The sequence below is a fragment of the Hibiscus syriacus genome, unplaced genomic scaffold, assembly GCF_006381635.1.
Source record: "Hibiscus syriacus cultivar Baekdansim isolate YM2019G1 unplaced genomic scaffold, ASM638163v2 tig00110365_pilon, whole genome shotgun sequence".
NCBI classification, from domain to species: Eukaryota; Viridiplantae; Streptophyta; class Magnoliopsida; order Malvales; family Malvaceae; genus Hibiscus; species Hibiscus syriacus.
In genome coordinates this window covers 1,117,529-1,131,854 of record NW_024062703.1, presented here as the reverse complement: position 1 = coordinate 1,131,854, position 14,326 = coordinate 1,117,529, and the positions used below count along the sequence as shown (strand labels likewise).

The 14,326-nt window shown below is 35.4% G+C and overlaps 2 protein-coding genes across 2 annotated transcripts; one reads left to right on the top strand and one right to left on the bottom strand.

The window, feature by feature from the left end:
* Nucleotides 1-771: 771 nt before the first annotated feature.
* On the top strand, nucleotides 772-2,794 carry LOC120121234 (40S ribosomal protein SA-like). Its single transcript, XM_039140649.1, has 5 exons — nucleotides 772-984; nucleotides 1,558-1,820; nucleotides 1,927-2,124; nucleotides 2,211-2,427; nucleotides 2,515-2,794. Exons 1-5 carry the CDS (start codon nucleotides 843-845, stop codon nucleotides 2,613-2,615), a joined length of 921 nt encoding a protein of 306 aa, XP_038996580.1. The 5' UTR covers nucleotides 772-842; the 3' UTR covers nucleotides 2,616-2,794.
* Nucleotides 2,795-4,992: 2,198 nt separating this feature from the next.
* On the bottom strand, nucleotides 4,993-11,616 carry LOC120121233 (phosphoinositide phosphatase SAC2-like). Its single transcript, XM_039140648.1, has 16 exons — nucleotides 11,355-11,616; nucleotides 10,245-10,449; nucleotides 9,986-10,151; nucleotides 9,117-9,339; nucleotides 8,609-8,685; nucleotides 8,232-8,419; nucleotides 8,037-8,134; nucleotides 7,804-7,937; nucleotides 7,584-7,709; nucleotides 6,917-7,232; nucleotides 6,550-6,671; nucleotides 6,354-6,464; nucleotides 5,989-6,150; nucleotides 5,613-5,777; nucleotides 5,382-5,481; nucleotides 4,993-5,260 (listed from the first exon to the last, which is right to left on the bottom strand). Exons 1-16 carry the CDS (start codon nucleotides 11,484-11,486, stop codon nucleotides 5,138-5,140), a joined length of 2,448 nt encoding a protein of 815 aa, XP_038996579.1. The 5' UTR covers nucleotides 11,487-11,616; the 3' UTR covers nucleotides 4,993-5,137.
* Between the last annotated feature and the right edge of the window lie 2,710 nt (nucleotides 11,617-14,326).

Below are 14,326 nucleotides of genomic sequence, written 5' to 3'. Positions count from 1 at the left end.
TTTATTGAATGTGACAACAGAGATAAGTTGTATAAAACTATCAATTTCGTCTCGAATTTGAAATCAAAAACTGAAGTTCGGCTTGATACAAAAGCTCGCGAGCTTAATTTTTTAAGCTTGAATCGAAGTCAAAATTAAAAATTGAAGTTTGATTCGAGCTCGAATAAATTTAAACTCGAAACACTAGCAAATTATACTTAATTGAAGCTTAAACTCGAACATGAATCTTAAATACATGAATATTGCATTAAAAACAATGAATAAATATTACTATATTAATAATTTAATTTAAAATCTAAAAAGATAATATATTTTTTTTCCATGAGTTTTTTGACTCAGTTGTAGTTTATTTAATTTTGTTAAATTTTGAATCAAATCTATTTAGTTCCAGTATTTATCAAACTTTGACCAAATAAAATTTAAATAAATCATATTTTATCTTGTTTAATTTAACTCTAATCTTAGTGTTATAAATGTAGCCAATTAAGTTTTAGAGAATTGTCACATGTTAAGCTTCTATATTATTCCGAATTAATCGATTACATAACTGAATACGGGTTGTTAAAAAATATATATTAATTCACAAATTATTTAATATAATTTGATAACTCGTACATTGCAGGGATAAGAGTTTTGATATATATATATATATATATATATAGGGCTTTAGTAATTTAAAGGAAATACTAAAAAGACAAGAGCCCATAAGCATCATTTCCTTTAACTAGGGCTTTGGCAACCCTAGTTTATAAGGAACTGAAAATTTGCTTAATCTGTCTCTAGCCCCTGCCTCTGCCTTTTCCATTCACAAATTCTTCTCTCCGGCAATCCGAGAAAACAACATGGCGACAGCCCCGACATCCGCAAGGCAGCTTTCTCCTAAAGAAGCCGACATCCAGATGATGTTGGCCGCCGAAGTACATCTCGGTACCAAGAACTGTGATTTCCAAATGGAGCGTTACGTTTTCAAGCGTCGCAATGACGGTAAGTTTTCATTTTTTCATTTTTAAAAAAAAAAATCTATACCCATTTCTATGCTGGGTTTCTGCTGCTGAAACTTAAGTTTTCAGTGTTTCTTTTCATGAATTTTGTATATTAAGATTTGGATTGTTTTTCAGTAGTATGAGTGTTGGGATTCTTTGATTTATTAGATTATCGAAGAATATGTTTTTTTTTAAGACATGAGATCTATTAAACGCGTTGCTTTTACTATATTTATATTAGTTTGTTAAACACCTTAATAGGCCATATATATATATATATATATATATATATATATATATACTAGATGAAATTATTTATGGTAATGGAAATTTTGATTTGGTTGGTGTGTATTATACAATTTGTTGCCTACAGAAATGGGTTTTTCTAGTTATGTTGGGTTTTTTGAGCTTGTACGTGCTGTTATTGATATGTTTGCTTGCAAATGTATCAGTTGAATTTACAGTCATAGAATGGTATTATGTATTAGTATTTGTCTATTTGCTTGTCATTTACATGTAAATGTGCATTAATATCTGTTTTTATTGATGGAATTATCTTGTATGTCTTTGATAGGAATTTACATTATCAACCTTGGCAAGACTTGGGAGAAGCTTCAGCTTGCTGCTCGAGTAATCGTCGCTATTGAGAACCCTCAGGACATCATTGTCCAATCTGCAAGGCCCTATGGTCAGACAGCTGTGCTGAAATTTGCACAGTACACTGGTTGTCATGCAATTGCCGGAAGGCACACCCCTGGTACATTCACTAACCAGATGCAGACATCTTTCAGCGAGCCTCGTCTTCTTATCCTCACAGACCCCAGGACTGATCACCAGGTAAATTGTATGCTATGGTCGAATTGAGTTGGAGTTTTATTGTGTCCTAATAAACAGTGAATTGAATGGTTTTGGATTAGTTAACAACTGAGTGTGTTCTCTGCAGCCCATCAAGGAAGGAGCTCTCGGAAACATTCCGACCATTGCCTTTTGTGATACCGACTCGCCGATGCGATATGTTGACATTGGTATCCCCTCTAACAACAAGGGAAAGCACAGCATCGGTTGCCTTTTCTGGCTGTTGGCAAGGATGGTTCTTCAGATGCGTGGTACAATTGCTCCCGGACAGAAGTGGGATGTGATGGTAAAAGTATTTTCACTTTCACAATATCTCCTATACAATTTGAACGTGTTGTAATTTGTTTGTTCTTTTGCATGGTTTGTATGCAGGTGGATCTGTTCTTCTACAGGGAGCCTGAGGAAGTTAAAGAGCCAGAAGAGGAGAAGGCTGTTGTGGCCCCTGATTACGGACTCCCTGCTGCAGATTATGGAATGGGTGCCTTAGCATCTGATCAGTGGCCTTCACAAATAGGCGATCAATGGTCTGCTGATATGGTTCAGGCACCTATTTCTGGTGTCCCTGCTGCTGTTAACTGGGGTGACCAAGGTAGTATCTTCTCTCTGTTTATATTATTTAATTTACATCTTACTTATTGTTTCCTTTGCTTAATCTACTTTGAAATTTCAAATGCAGTTGCAGTTGGTGCCGATGGGTGGGATGCAGCAGCTGCTCCAGCACAAATCCCAGATGTTCCTGTCGATGTCACGGCCCCTGCTCCCACAGGTTGGGAATGAGGGGGATTCGTTTTTATATTTTGGCAAAAATGTTTTGTTTTAAAATGAGCCATTTTGGACTTTGTGTGTACTGGCAATAGTGTTGTAGACATCGATGGCTTTAGAAATTTTTGTTATTCTGTTGTTGGAATCATAAGTTTTGAATTTGTATTGTGGTATATGCATTAATGGCTTCTTGTTATCAGGTGTTAAAATTGTATGTTTTGCATTATCACCCAACCTAAATACCAACAATGATAAAAGAAAGTTACAAATTCTACCATGCATCTCCTTGTGTTACTACCCTCTGATATGGCTAAATAATCAACAATGATCGGATCAAGTGGTATTGTCCAAAGCTGGATTCCAAGCAAGAAATGTTATGTTCATTAACTTTTCTAATTTTTAATGTCATTGTACATTCAATACATTACGAGTATAAACATGATTTTCGAGGATTAATAGGAAATTTACATTTGTGTCGAGTACGTGTTTGTTAAAACTTGGATCTAATTACAAATATGTATGCATATCAAAGTATTGATGACTTTCAAGTTCATTATTTGGATAAACTGAATTCGGTTGTGGTGGAGGTTATCATTCGTGATATCACCGCTATCCCTCCTAAAATGGATGCGGATGTAGATTATCCGACCTGGCTCTGGGATCCGGCCGGTCTGTGCACTGTTAGTACTGCCTATCAGGCTATCCATCGAAATGACTGGGACCCGAAGAATACTGTATGGAACCTGGCTTGGCATTTTGATGGACCCCAGCGAATCAGGAACTTCATTTGGCTTACCTTGAAAAATCTTCTCTCGAGTAATGTTGGGAGAACGAGACAGAGCATATCTTTGGATCCTTCTTGCCCGATATGTGGTGCTCATGAAGAGAATATCCTTCAGGCTCTCAGGGATTGTCCCGATGCTCAGAATACTTGGATGCAAGTTTTGCCGAGCCAAAGAACAGGGAGTTTCTTCACTCAATCTCTATTTGCTTGGGCCTGGGCTATTTCCGTCGCTACAAGAATAAAGTTCCAGACTCCGCTGTCTGGGTAGCAACGAAGGAGGCAAGTTTGGAAACCTCCGCCCCATGGCGTGATCAAGCTTAATACTGATGGTGCAGTCAATCCTCGAAACCTTGGGTGCTGCTAGTGGTGGCGTCATCCGAGACCATGAACTCATGAAGGTAATTGGATTGCGGGTTTTAAACGACATATCGGTAATTGCTCGATTCTTCACTCTAAGCTTTGGGGTCTTTTAGACGGGCTTCATGTGGCATGGAGGAACTGGCACATTCCAGTGGAAATGGATAATGCGAAGGACATCTGCCTGGTTATTGGTCCGAATCAAAATAATGAACCGACTATTCTTCGTAGGATACGGGATGTGATGCAACAAAACTGGAAGGTCGAATTAACTCTCATCCCCCGGGAAGCGAATAACATGGCTGATGCTATTGCTCGTCATGGTTACACGATGCAGTTAGGTCTTTCGGAATGGCAAAGGTCACCGGACTTCATCGCTGCTGCAGCAAGAGAAGCAGGTAACAAAAAAAAAAATGAATTTTTTTTAAAACCTATTTGGATGTCATTTGATAAAAATATCGTTTGATATATTTATGTGATTTTTAACTCTTAATCTTTATATTTAAACCCTAAACTTATAACCTTAATAGGATACATATATCAATTTTAAAATCTGGATCTGGTTTGTGAAGAAAAAAATTAACTGTTAGTATATAAAAATAATTTATGATCAATTTTATTAATTATTTCATTTAATGAAGAGTTTTATACTTTAATTTTAGTCATTAAATCTTTTTAATTTAATTTTATTATTAGTTAATATAATATACGTAAATTGTAAATTTAATTACTATTCCCGATATGATTAATATTAACAAAGAATAAGCACATAGATAGTGAAGTTGTTTTGAAGTCCCTCTCTCTTCCTTGATTCAAAGAAAAAAGGCTTACCAAGTAATTTTCCGCCCAAAATTTTCAATTTAACATTACTTGAAATGAACCAAAAATATAGTATTCCAATATTCAAGCTAACAACAATGTACCATACAAGAGACCCGTAACATGAAATGATAAATTTGTGAACGCACGTTTATATATTTCCCAAAAAGATATTATAATGAAGCACGAGGAAATACGGTCAACAATAATGTTAAGGGATTCTCAATCATACGGCAGAAATCTATTTGTGAAATATTTACAAGCTTTAGAACTCAAAATCTCTATGGCGTTTCTGCAGATTGAGCCAGTCGGAGCTCCAAAATGAATTAGCTATGGTATCAATTTACACCACCTAAACCTGGAGACCCCTGATGAACTCAGCGTTATTAAAGCAAAATAGGTCGTATCATCGGATATAACACGAGCTGAAAAATTGCTTTTCCTTCGGCAGAAGCCAGACCTTCTACGCTTTAAGCCGATTTATTTGTATTATTTTGAATTGATATCTATCCTTCGGATGGATTCAATTTGTTTCTTGTTGTGGTTGAAATGAATTCTATCACGAATCTATAACGAACTAGTTCGACTTGACGTTTATCGGAAGAAGCAAATCTCCATTAGTTACCCAATCTACGAAGCTCTCAGAATATTCACCGATGATACCACCACGAGTCACTTCGGATGCAGTTTGGTCCACTCCCTAAACAAATAAAGCAGCTTAAACATTAGCATCTCTAAGCTTAGTTAACATTAATATATTCTCTGCATATAAAACCTGGGTGGACGTGGGCTCGAAAGGGGAACAGAAACAGAGTACTGACCTTTATGTTAGAACCAGATTCACTTGGAGATATAGCCGTGTCAAGTCTTAGTTCATCACCAACAATTTCAGTAATTTCAGAGGATAGACCAGTGGTAGACCTGCAGAAACATGCCAAGATGGGTTAGCTAAGAATGCAAAAAAAAAGCAGAAATAATTGGTGGTGGCAAAACGATTAACTGATTTCAGAGAGATATTTGAAGTACGGTTACGGAAGGCGACATCTAACTACCTTCCATACACATCACCATCAAATGAATTTCCCGATGATGAAAGCCAGTCCATATCAAAATTGGTGCAATTACATTTATCCACGCTTTCATAACATATGCGATTACTTTGAAGAACCTGGTCCTGCGTTTCTCCGAAAAGTTGCTTGCAAGACAATCTTGTAAACCTAGAAAACCAAAAAAAAAATGGTATGCGAGACATCTGATGACTTAAAACATCTGAGGTGATTTGTTCACAAATTTGGCATGTGTTACAACCAAAGAATAAAATGTTTACGGTGTTGATTAGAGACAAAGATTTGCTATAAAGATCTAAAGAAAACAACTACACACACAACAGAAATTTGAAACAATCCTGGGAATGAAGTTCATGCACACCTGGAACAAGTAAGGTCACGAGTTGGCATCTCTCGAGTGGATTCCGAAAGATCATGGGTAGCTTTGCCTCTATTTTCAGACAGAGGCTGATGATGTTTGACAGTTGATGCACCCATGGGACAAAGGATGTTGCCATCAGACAGAGATCTTTTAAAAGATGTCCTGTAGATATTAGGAAGGGACCTCATCAGTGGTTTATTACAAGAAAGGTTAGATTTACCATTTTAACATAGGAAAAAATATTGCTCGACACCTGCATATTATATCTAGAAACAGAATTATTTGGTAACATGTAGTCTCAAAAACTATCATTGGAACTAGAAATTGGTATAAAATCTATTAGCGAATTTGGACTCTCGATATACCTAGCATCTGCATTAAGAAGATTAGAACCACGACTTCCAACGCTATGTTGGTCTGAATCCAACTCCCAGAGTGCTGGTTTACTTTGTTGCGGCTGAAAATGACCCAAGAACCTGCATAGGATGATGCCAAAATCTACTAGTGTTATTATCCACCACCATCCTCTTGTAAATCTATCGTAACTTGTTTTAAACTTACAAATTAATGGCACTTTGCTTTTCTGCATCCATGTATGCATTGCTATAATAACGTTGCAAAGATCTAAAGAACTCCTGCGACTGAGTTGCTGCTGGCCATTGACCTCTCCTTTGGCAAAATATCTGTTTGACATGACCAATGCAGATTAATGAAATGTACCCGGAGCATAATACAGGTTTCACTGAAAGCCACCCCATGTTACTACCACAAGGTTTCAGGGTTTAATATGCCATCTAAAGAACCTAAAAATAAGTTGAGGGCCATGGATAGAGCATTTATTAAATTTGATAAAAGTTTTTTATTTATTTATTCATCAATTTCTTTGGGGATGATTACAAAAACTCCCTAAATCTCCCAGAAGGATTACCTTGTTGTGTGCTGCAGAGCCACCATATTGTAGAGCAAGTGTGTCACCCATTTTTTCATAAACTACCATTAAATCCTCCGCCAAAGCACTATTTTGATCAATAATTTGGGATTCTGTGAACCCCATAGCATGGAGCTGGCGTCCAAGAGCCATTAAACCATAAGAATATTGCGCAACATTAGTGCGATCTAGGCAGTCGATGCAGTTGGTTCTAAGTACTCCATTCTGGAACATGAGGCGCTTTACATTTTCAATGGAATTCTGTTTATCATCACTTTTGTCGGAATGGATCTGAACAAGGTGCTCATCATTTTGCCTGAAAAACAATTGAAACCAAAGTAGTATACATAATTAAACGCGAATGACTAGAAAAAGCATTAGCAAAACAAAAACAAAAAATGGTTCTATTTTCAAGGAAAAAGCAAATGCAATAGAGAACAGATAGCACTATAAGAATCATAAGCAAAATGATTCATTCCGGCAATAATTGAGATAATTCATGACAGGGCAGTGCAAACATATATTCTTTGATCAAATAGCTAGTGGCAATTAGCAAAAGAGATTAGGAATTTTACATGTTTACATTTGAACAATAGACTGGACTTATTAACAAAGACAAACAACCCAGCATCATAAAAAATATGATCAAATCATATATAATACTTACACCAAGTATGATAAATTCAACAACCCCTCAGGTATGCGATTTGGTGTTACTTGACAGTAAAAGATGCCTGTTAAGTTTAATGCATAATCAGCCACTTTGCCTAGAAGTTCCAACACATTTGTAGATCTGCAAAAAGATGAAAAGCTCTATTCAATTAACCATCTTTTAAAAGATCAGTAAGAAATTTACGCTATCAAGTCAAGTAGGGATGAATAAGTACTTTCTGGAGTGTCTATTTAGGTCCCAGTGAAGAAACCGTAAACGCTTCTCCTTGGATAAAATTTTATTGAGAAATCTGATGGACTTTGCAAACTCCGTACGAAGAATAGCTTCCCGAGGTTTCTTCTCAGATCTCTGTTAATCACCAGAATAGAAAGCAGAAAAAAATCAGGAAACATCGAAGATGGAAGAAATCACAAAGATTATGGAAACTGACTGTCAGCCATGGCCTACCTTTATCAAATTCAATATGATTATTGGATTTCCATATCTCCTTGCAAGATTTTCAAAATGTAGTTTTGTGGCCTCATAATTTGGATCCTTTTTTGATACTGGAAACAAGAGGTGAAATTAAGAAAATATACTGTAATTACCAAGTAAAAGCACAGATTTATGGCTCTCATTTTGTTATTAAGAAAGAATACATACATATAATGTCAGGTTTCAAATTCAAGCGTGAAGTTTCCTGGGACCAGAAAAGGGGGATAGAGCCTCTATTCTGGACAATAGAACTTATTTGTGTGGGGCATCCTTCAGGAACATCTTCAAACACAATTTGTTCCGTCTCGACATCATTTGCTACTCTACCTTTCTCATTCACGCCACGTTTTAGATATCTATGCAATAGAGCAGAAATAAGAAAGTGAGTCATGTCTGAATGAAGATCGGCAACAAAAGTTGGTGAAAGAAAAGTTTGCCTATCAATAGCTAATTTCCTAATAAATTGTGAACCAAAATAAATGGTAAAGGGAGGTTCTAATTAATGCGGCAGACATTTCGATCAATAGCTTGTAAAGCATCTAAACCTTGTTCCAGCATAATGTCGAGAACGCCTTGCAATGAGCATTAACTTGATGTCCCTGCCAGAGACAGATAGTTTGACCTGGATAGCACAGTGAGAAATTCAAATGTCAAATCAAAATTTTACAGCCATGCCTCAAAAGGAAACATCAATATTTGCAAATATGTTCAGCATAAGATGAAAGTATGAACCTTCATTATTTAACAGCTTTAGTTACTTCATTTTAACATTTCAACTACAGCTTTGTAAAGGGGTTAGTTTTGCATAATTCTAAAGACTATCGACAAAATAGTTCCTTTAAATAAAATAGAATTGAAGAAATTACAAATCTGACAGGCATCCTAATATTGACGATCATAAATCTAAATTCCTTTAAGGAACAAGTTCTTAGCATGAACCAAATACAGAAACTGAATGAAAATAAAATTAACTACAACTTAACAATCTTCTTGCAGATCCTTCCATATTCACCTACCATGCAAAATCAATGAATATGAAAGAGTGTATCATACCTGCTTGAAAAAGCCATATACCAGTGCGACAGTCCACAGAGTATTCTTGAGATTATTCCGGATTCCTCGAGTTAAGAACTCATTCCAGACAAACGTTGTTTCATAATGTACTAATCCTGTCTCATTCTTACATAAATTTCTTTGGAGGCTATGCATTACATTGTATGAGTAGCTGAAAAAGAAGTCCTTTCTAAGATCCACTGTGCACAGGAGCTTCTTGTATCTATTTCAACAAGGACAAAGAAGAAGGAAAGGATTTCCACGTTAATAAATGTTAGTTACTAGATGAACTGAAAACAATAAAAAGACTGAAATATAAGTTATAACCAGGAAACTAAAGAGAAAGATAGTAATCTCCCCCCAGAAACCCTGATGATACCTTCTCTCATTCAACACGTAATATTAACATCACACAGCAAGATGTTAACCCCTGTACATATGCAAGAAATGAACTGGCAGTAGCCTCCACAAATAGTACTAAAAGAAGATGCTACGATAAACTGGTCAAAGCTGACTTTATTGGCTCAACGGGATATAAAGGGGGGGGATATATTTAATCAAGAAAGTGGTTAATTCCAACCGCATCAGCCAACATCAATGATATAACATGAAGTACAACAAAAGCAGTACAGAAATTACCTCCAGACCATGGAACTACTCTTCTACTTTAAAAAAAGAACTCCAGAACTCCAGAACTCAAACTATTGTCCCAAAGAACATAATTAATTGGGAAGAAGATAAAACAACCACAACTCGACACAATTCTATTTAAATACAAGTGGACAATGAATACTGTAAGTGTTAATTTCATATGTTTTCGTATAAATACCAAGGATAGATTACATTTACAAGTAGAATTGACAAAAGACCTTTTTTCATTCTTAGAATAAGCCATATTTGACTGGACAGAAGAACTGGGAATTGTTATCATCTCGCTCTTGGTAATGGAATATATATTATGGCCACAAATTGCACCAATCTTCCTTCTTTTCGTGATCAGCAACATGTAATAAGGTCCCAAAAATTTCACAAACCCTAAATTAATGAGAGAGATTCATTAGATAATGCTAAAATGGATGACAGTGGAAGGGTGGAGAATCTGAGTGACTGAGTAATAATATTACATACCAATAATTCCATAGCAAGCTGTAACAAATTTAAGTCCACCTGTGGACCTGTTTCCGTCATGTATCCGTCTTAACAGATCAGAACATTCAATTTCTGAATATGTAGTGGGGTCTTCAATAATATTAAGTTCAGAAGGCTCTAATCGATCAACCTTTAATACCCTCCAAATGGTTCCGTTCTTGTCTCTTCCAATCATATATAAATTCTGTCACACAAGGAATATACAAATGTTGCATTAATATTGTGTAATGGAGATGGAAGTGGCGTAATTATAATGCAAAAAAATTTGGGAAAGAATAAAACAAAAGGAGCAACAATATTTTATCAGAACCACAGAGAAAAACAGAAAAAAATATTTTTATAGATGTAGAACTTGCATTGAGCAAAGTGACTATTTGAATACCGAACAAGGAAGGTTTGTGTAGCTCCCAAGCTTACTAACAATCACTTACCATGACCTCAAGAGCAATGAATAGCATTATGAGATAAAAGAAGACTCTAACACTTCATAGGAGATCATTGCAGCTAAAGAGAATTGTACACAAAAGAAAATCCAAACAAGAATATACAGAGAACTACAAACGTATTAATATTATTACATGAAGACTTTACCCTGCTAAGCTGAATTTAGAAAACTAGAATGTTCGAATATTGTATTGTAGATGTATAAAACTTCGAATATTTAAATAACTGAACCACTGCTTATAATAACAAGCAAAAATAAATTGACGATGGAAATTAAACTGCATAATCAGACTTCCTATTGAGAATTACATAAGCTAAAAAATCCAAGTCAACACACACAAATACGATATCAGAGATAAGTATATCAAGATTTAGGAAATTACAGAGCAGCTATCAGCTAAATCTAAAAATCACCATAATTTCATAAATACTCAAATTATATACATGTATATATAAAGAATTGGTTAGTAAATCGCCAAAAAGATTAAACAGCCGGAGGAAACCAAAAAAAGCCAAAAAGATCAGAAGAGCATTAGCGTGTTAAAGTCAAAAAGCTTAAACGAAGTCCAACTGCCGTATACACAAGCTTATGAAAACATGAAACAAAACGAATACATATACGAGCGGGAGAGAAAGAAAATATACCGAGCGAGTCTCGTAAAGTCTAAATTTCAGCAAATAACAAGGATTCGGATTGATTCCACCATGACTGCGATTCTCGGCTGCCATTAGCTTTTTCGGATTCCGAGTTCCCCGAGCCTCAAAGCTCGGATTCATTCAAGATACAGATCACCGAAGAACAACGAAAAAGAAGAATAAAACAAAAGAACTCACTCAATTTACAAAATTCAATCTATATTATGTAATGATAAAAACACAGAAAAAAATTTAAAAAAAACGTCACGACTTCACGACACAGAGTTCAGCCTGAAGAAAAACAGGAAAAACAATAAAATGGAAAAAATGGTATTAATCTGGGAGAAAACGGCGCGACTTGCTGGAAAGGAGGGAGAGATCGAGAAGAAGATGCAGAGAAGAGAAACGTGCAGCTAATGGAGAGATGGAAACCACGAAAATCAAACTAAAAATAAAACTAATATATGCGAAACTATAAATAAATGTTTTTTTTTCTAAAATAAATTACACGAGATAGTGGCGTGTTTTAAATTTTAATTAATTAGTGTTTTTTCCACGATAACTTGGGTTTCCGTTATGAGTTTGTTTTTCAACCGATTATTGGTTTGACGAGTTATTTATGACTCGGACATATATTGTCGTTCTAACTCGATTGAACCGGTAGCTGAGACGGAATCAAGTGTGTCCCTGCTTATATTTTAGGGTAAATTACAGAAGTGGTCCCTTTTGTTTGAGTTCTATAAAGTTTTCCTCACTAAATTAAAAAAATATAATATTTGGCCACTTTCGTTTCGTTTTATTAAGACATGATCACTGAAAGTTAATGAACGTTAAACCTTTAATGGTTTGTTGATGTATCATGATAAATATATAAAATTAAAATTACATCATTTTCACATAGATAATACATTGATTAAGTTTTGATTATTTTCCTTTCATATTTGTACACTTCTGCTCATCGAATTCAAAAAAACAAAAGTTTTGGTCACTTACGTTATCGTTTTATTAAATTTTGGTCACTTACGTTATCATTTTATCGAGACGTTTCTCTGCCCAGCGACGGAGAGTGCAAATAGTACACCTCAAAGAGTGTAACTAGTCTCGAAAAAAGTAAGTGTTTATCCTCCTTGAATCAGATGAAACACTGAGTTGTAGAGTCGCCACCAATCTTTTAATTTGGTGAGATTGGTCACCAAAATGTCATATTATTCTAATAAAATTCCTAAGAATAATATTAAAATAATACAACTCGGGTCTGCTTACCATAAAAATGAGTTCGGGAGTCGATTATGTATGGGGAAGGATTAGCACCCCCATAAAGCCCAAAATTGGTACCGGTATTTATTAATTAATGTATTTGCAATAAATTATAAATTTGTTCTTTAAATTTAAATTTACAAATAACTTAAGATAGATAAATACTAAATATTTAATATAAATATTATTAATCCTATTATAATATTTAATATTAAAACCATATCAAATTAATTTAATAAATTATGTATGATAATAATCCTAATAGTAAAAATATCAATAGTAATTAACCATATAATAATTATAATTAATGATTAATACATAAAATAACAATATTAACTATTATAATTTGAAATAGTACTGAAATAATGTACTAATTATGTAATTTACCCTAAATTACTAATACATAATCAAAATATAAACTTCTAAATATTTAAGGACTAAACATGTAATTCAACCTAAATATATATAAATATAATAGTGACTAAAATATAAATATATATAATACGAAAACCAAATTAAAATGTGCAAAACCTGATTTCAGTGACTAAAATGGACGGGTTACAATATTGGAAGGACCACGTGTGTAATTTACCTATTGTTAAATTACGCAGACAGTCTCTCTCCCAAGACGACGTCGTTTGGGAAAGGTTTATATAGCCCAAAACTGGTCTTTTAAGGACCATCTATCTCATTTCTCTCTTTTCCTCTCTCTCTTTAAAGAAAGAAATAACTCTTTCTCTCTGCCCTCTCTCTAAAACCCTCCATCAGTGACCGACAGTCATTCGGCACCATAGTCCGCCACCGCCGGCCACCACCCACAGTGGCCGAAAAATACCAAAACACACCAAATCGAAGCCCAAGATAGTCTAAACACAAATTCGGTCTCCTTTTTGCCTAGATCCTTACCAAAATTAGTAGATCTACATTAATACCTTCAGCTTTTAGACTTCTCGATGACGTTGAAGCTCCTCGGATGATGGTAAGCGTTCTTTTTGACTTATCTACTGTTGTGGTTCATTGTTTATTGCTTGTTGTGTCTCTTAGCCTCTCGATGTGTCTCCCCTTTTTCTTCTTTCCTCGCTTTTGTTGTTTCTTGTAATGTGGGTACTTGATGTGTTTCTTGGTCTCTCGTTGTTGTTTTTTTTCTTTGTAGGATCGGGGTTTATATAGCCCCTAGAAATCGACCAAAATGATTATCTCTACGGGTGAGTCACCAGACCTACAGTGGTGACTCACCCTAGGGTGATGTGTTGTGCGGCTCTTGTGTGGCCTTTGAAATCTTCAGGAGAGATATGGATAGGCAGTGATATAGTGGCAGTGAGTGGTTAGAGCAGCTGGATGGTTATAGATCATCGACGACGCTGGAGTTGATAACCCTAAGGTTGTAATAAAACCCTAGGGTTTCTGCTGGATCATTTTTGACCCTTGGATCTCCTTTGATCGGATGAGTGGGAGTTGGTAGCAGCTGGAGAAGCTGATGAAAACTCTAGCAGCATGTTTGGGTCTTCTCGGGTGTGCTGGATCTAGGCCTGAACTGATTGATGGGTCTGGATCAAATTTGTTGGGTTTGAGTCTAGATTGGGCTCGGGTTTGATTATAACCGGTCTATAATTAAACTTGTAACTTGGGCCTGTGAGCCTTGCTTTGTAACCGGTCCTCATCACTTGTAATATTAATGTTACTCGGAGGAAAACTACTGTCGATAGCTGCCCCTCTTTACTTAT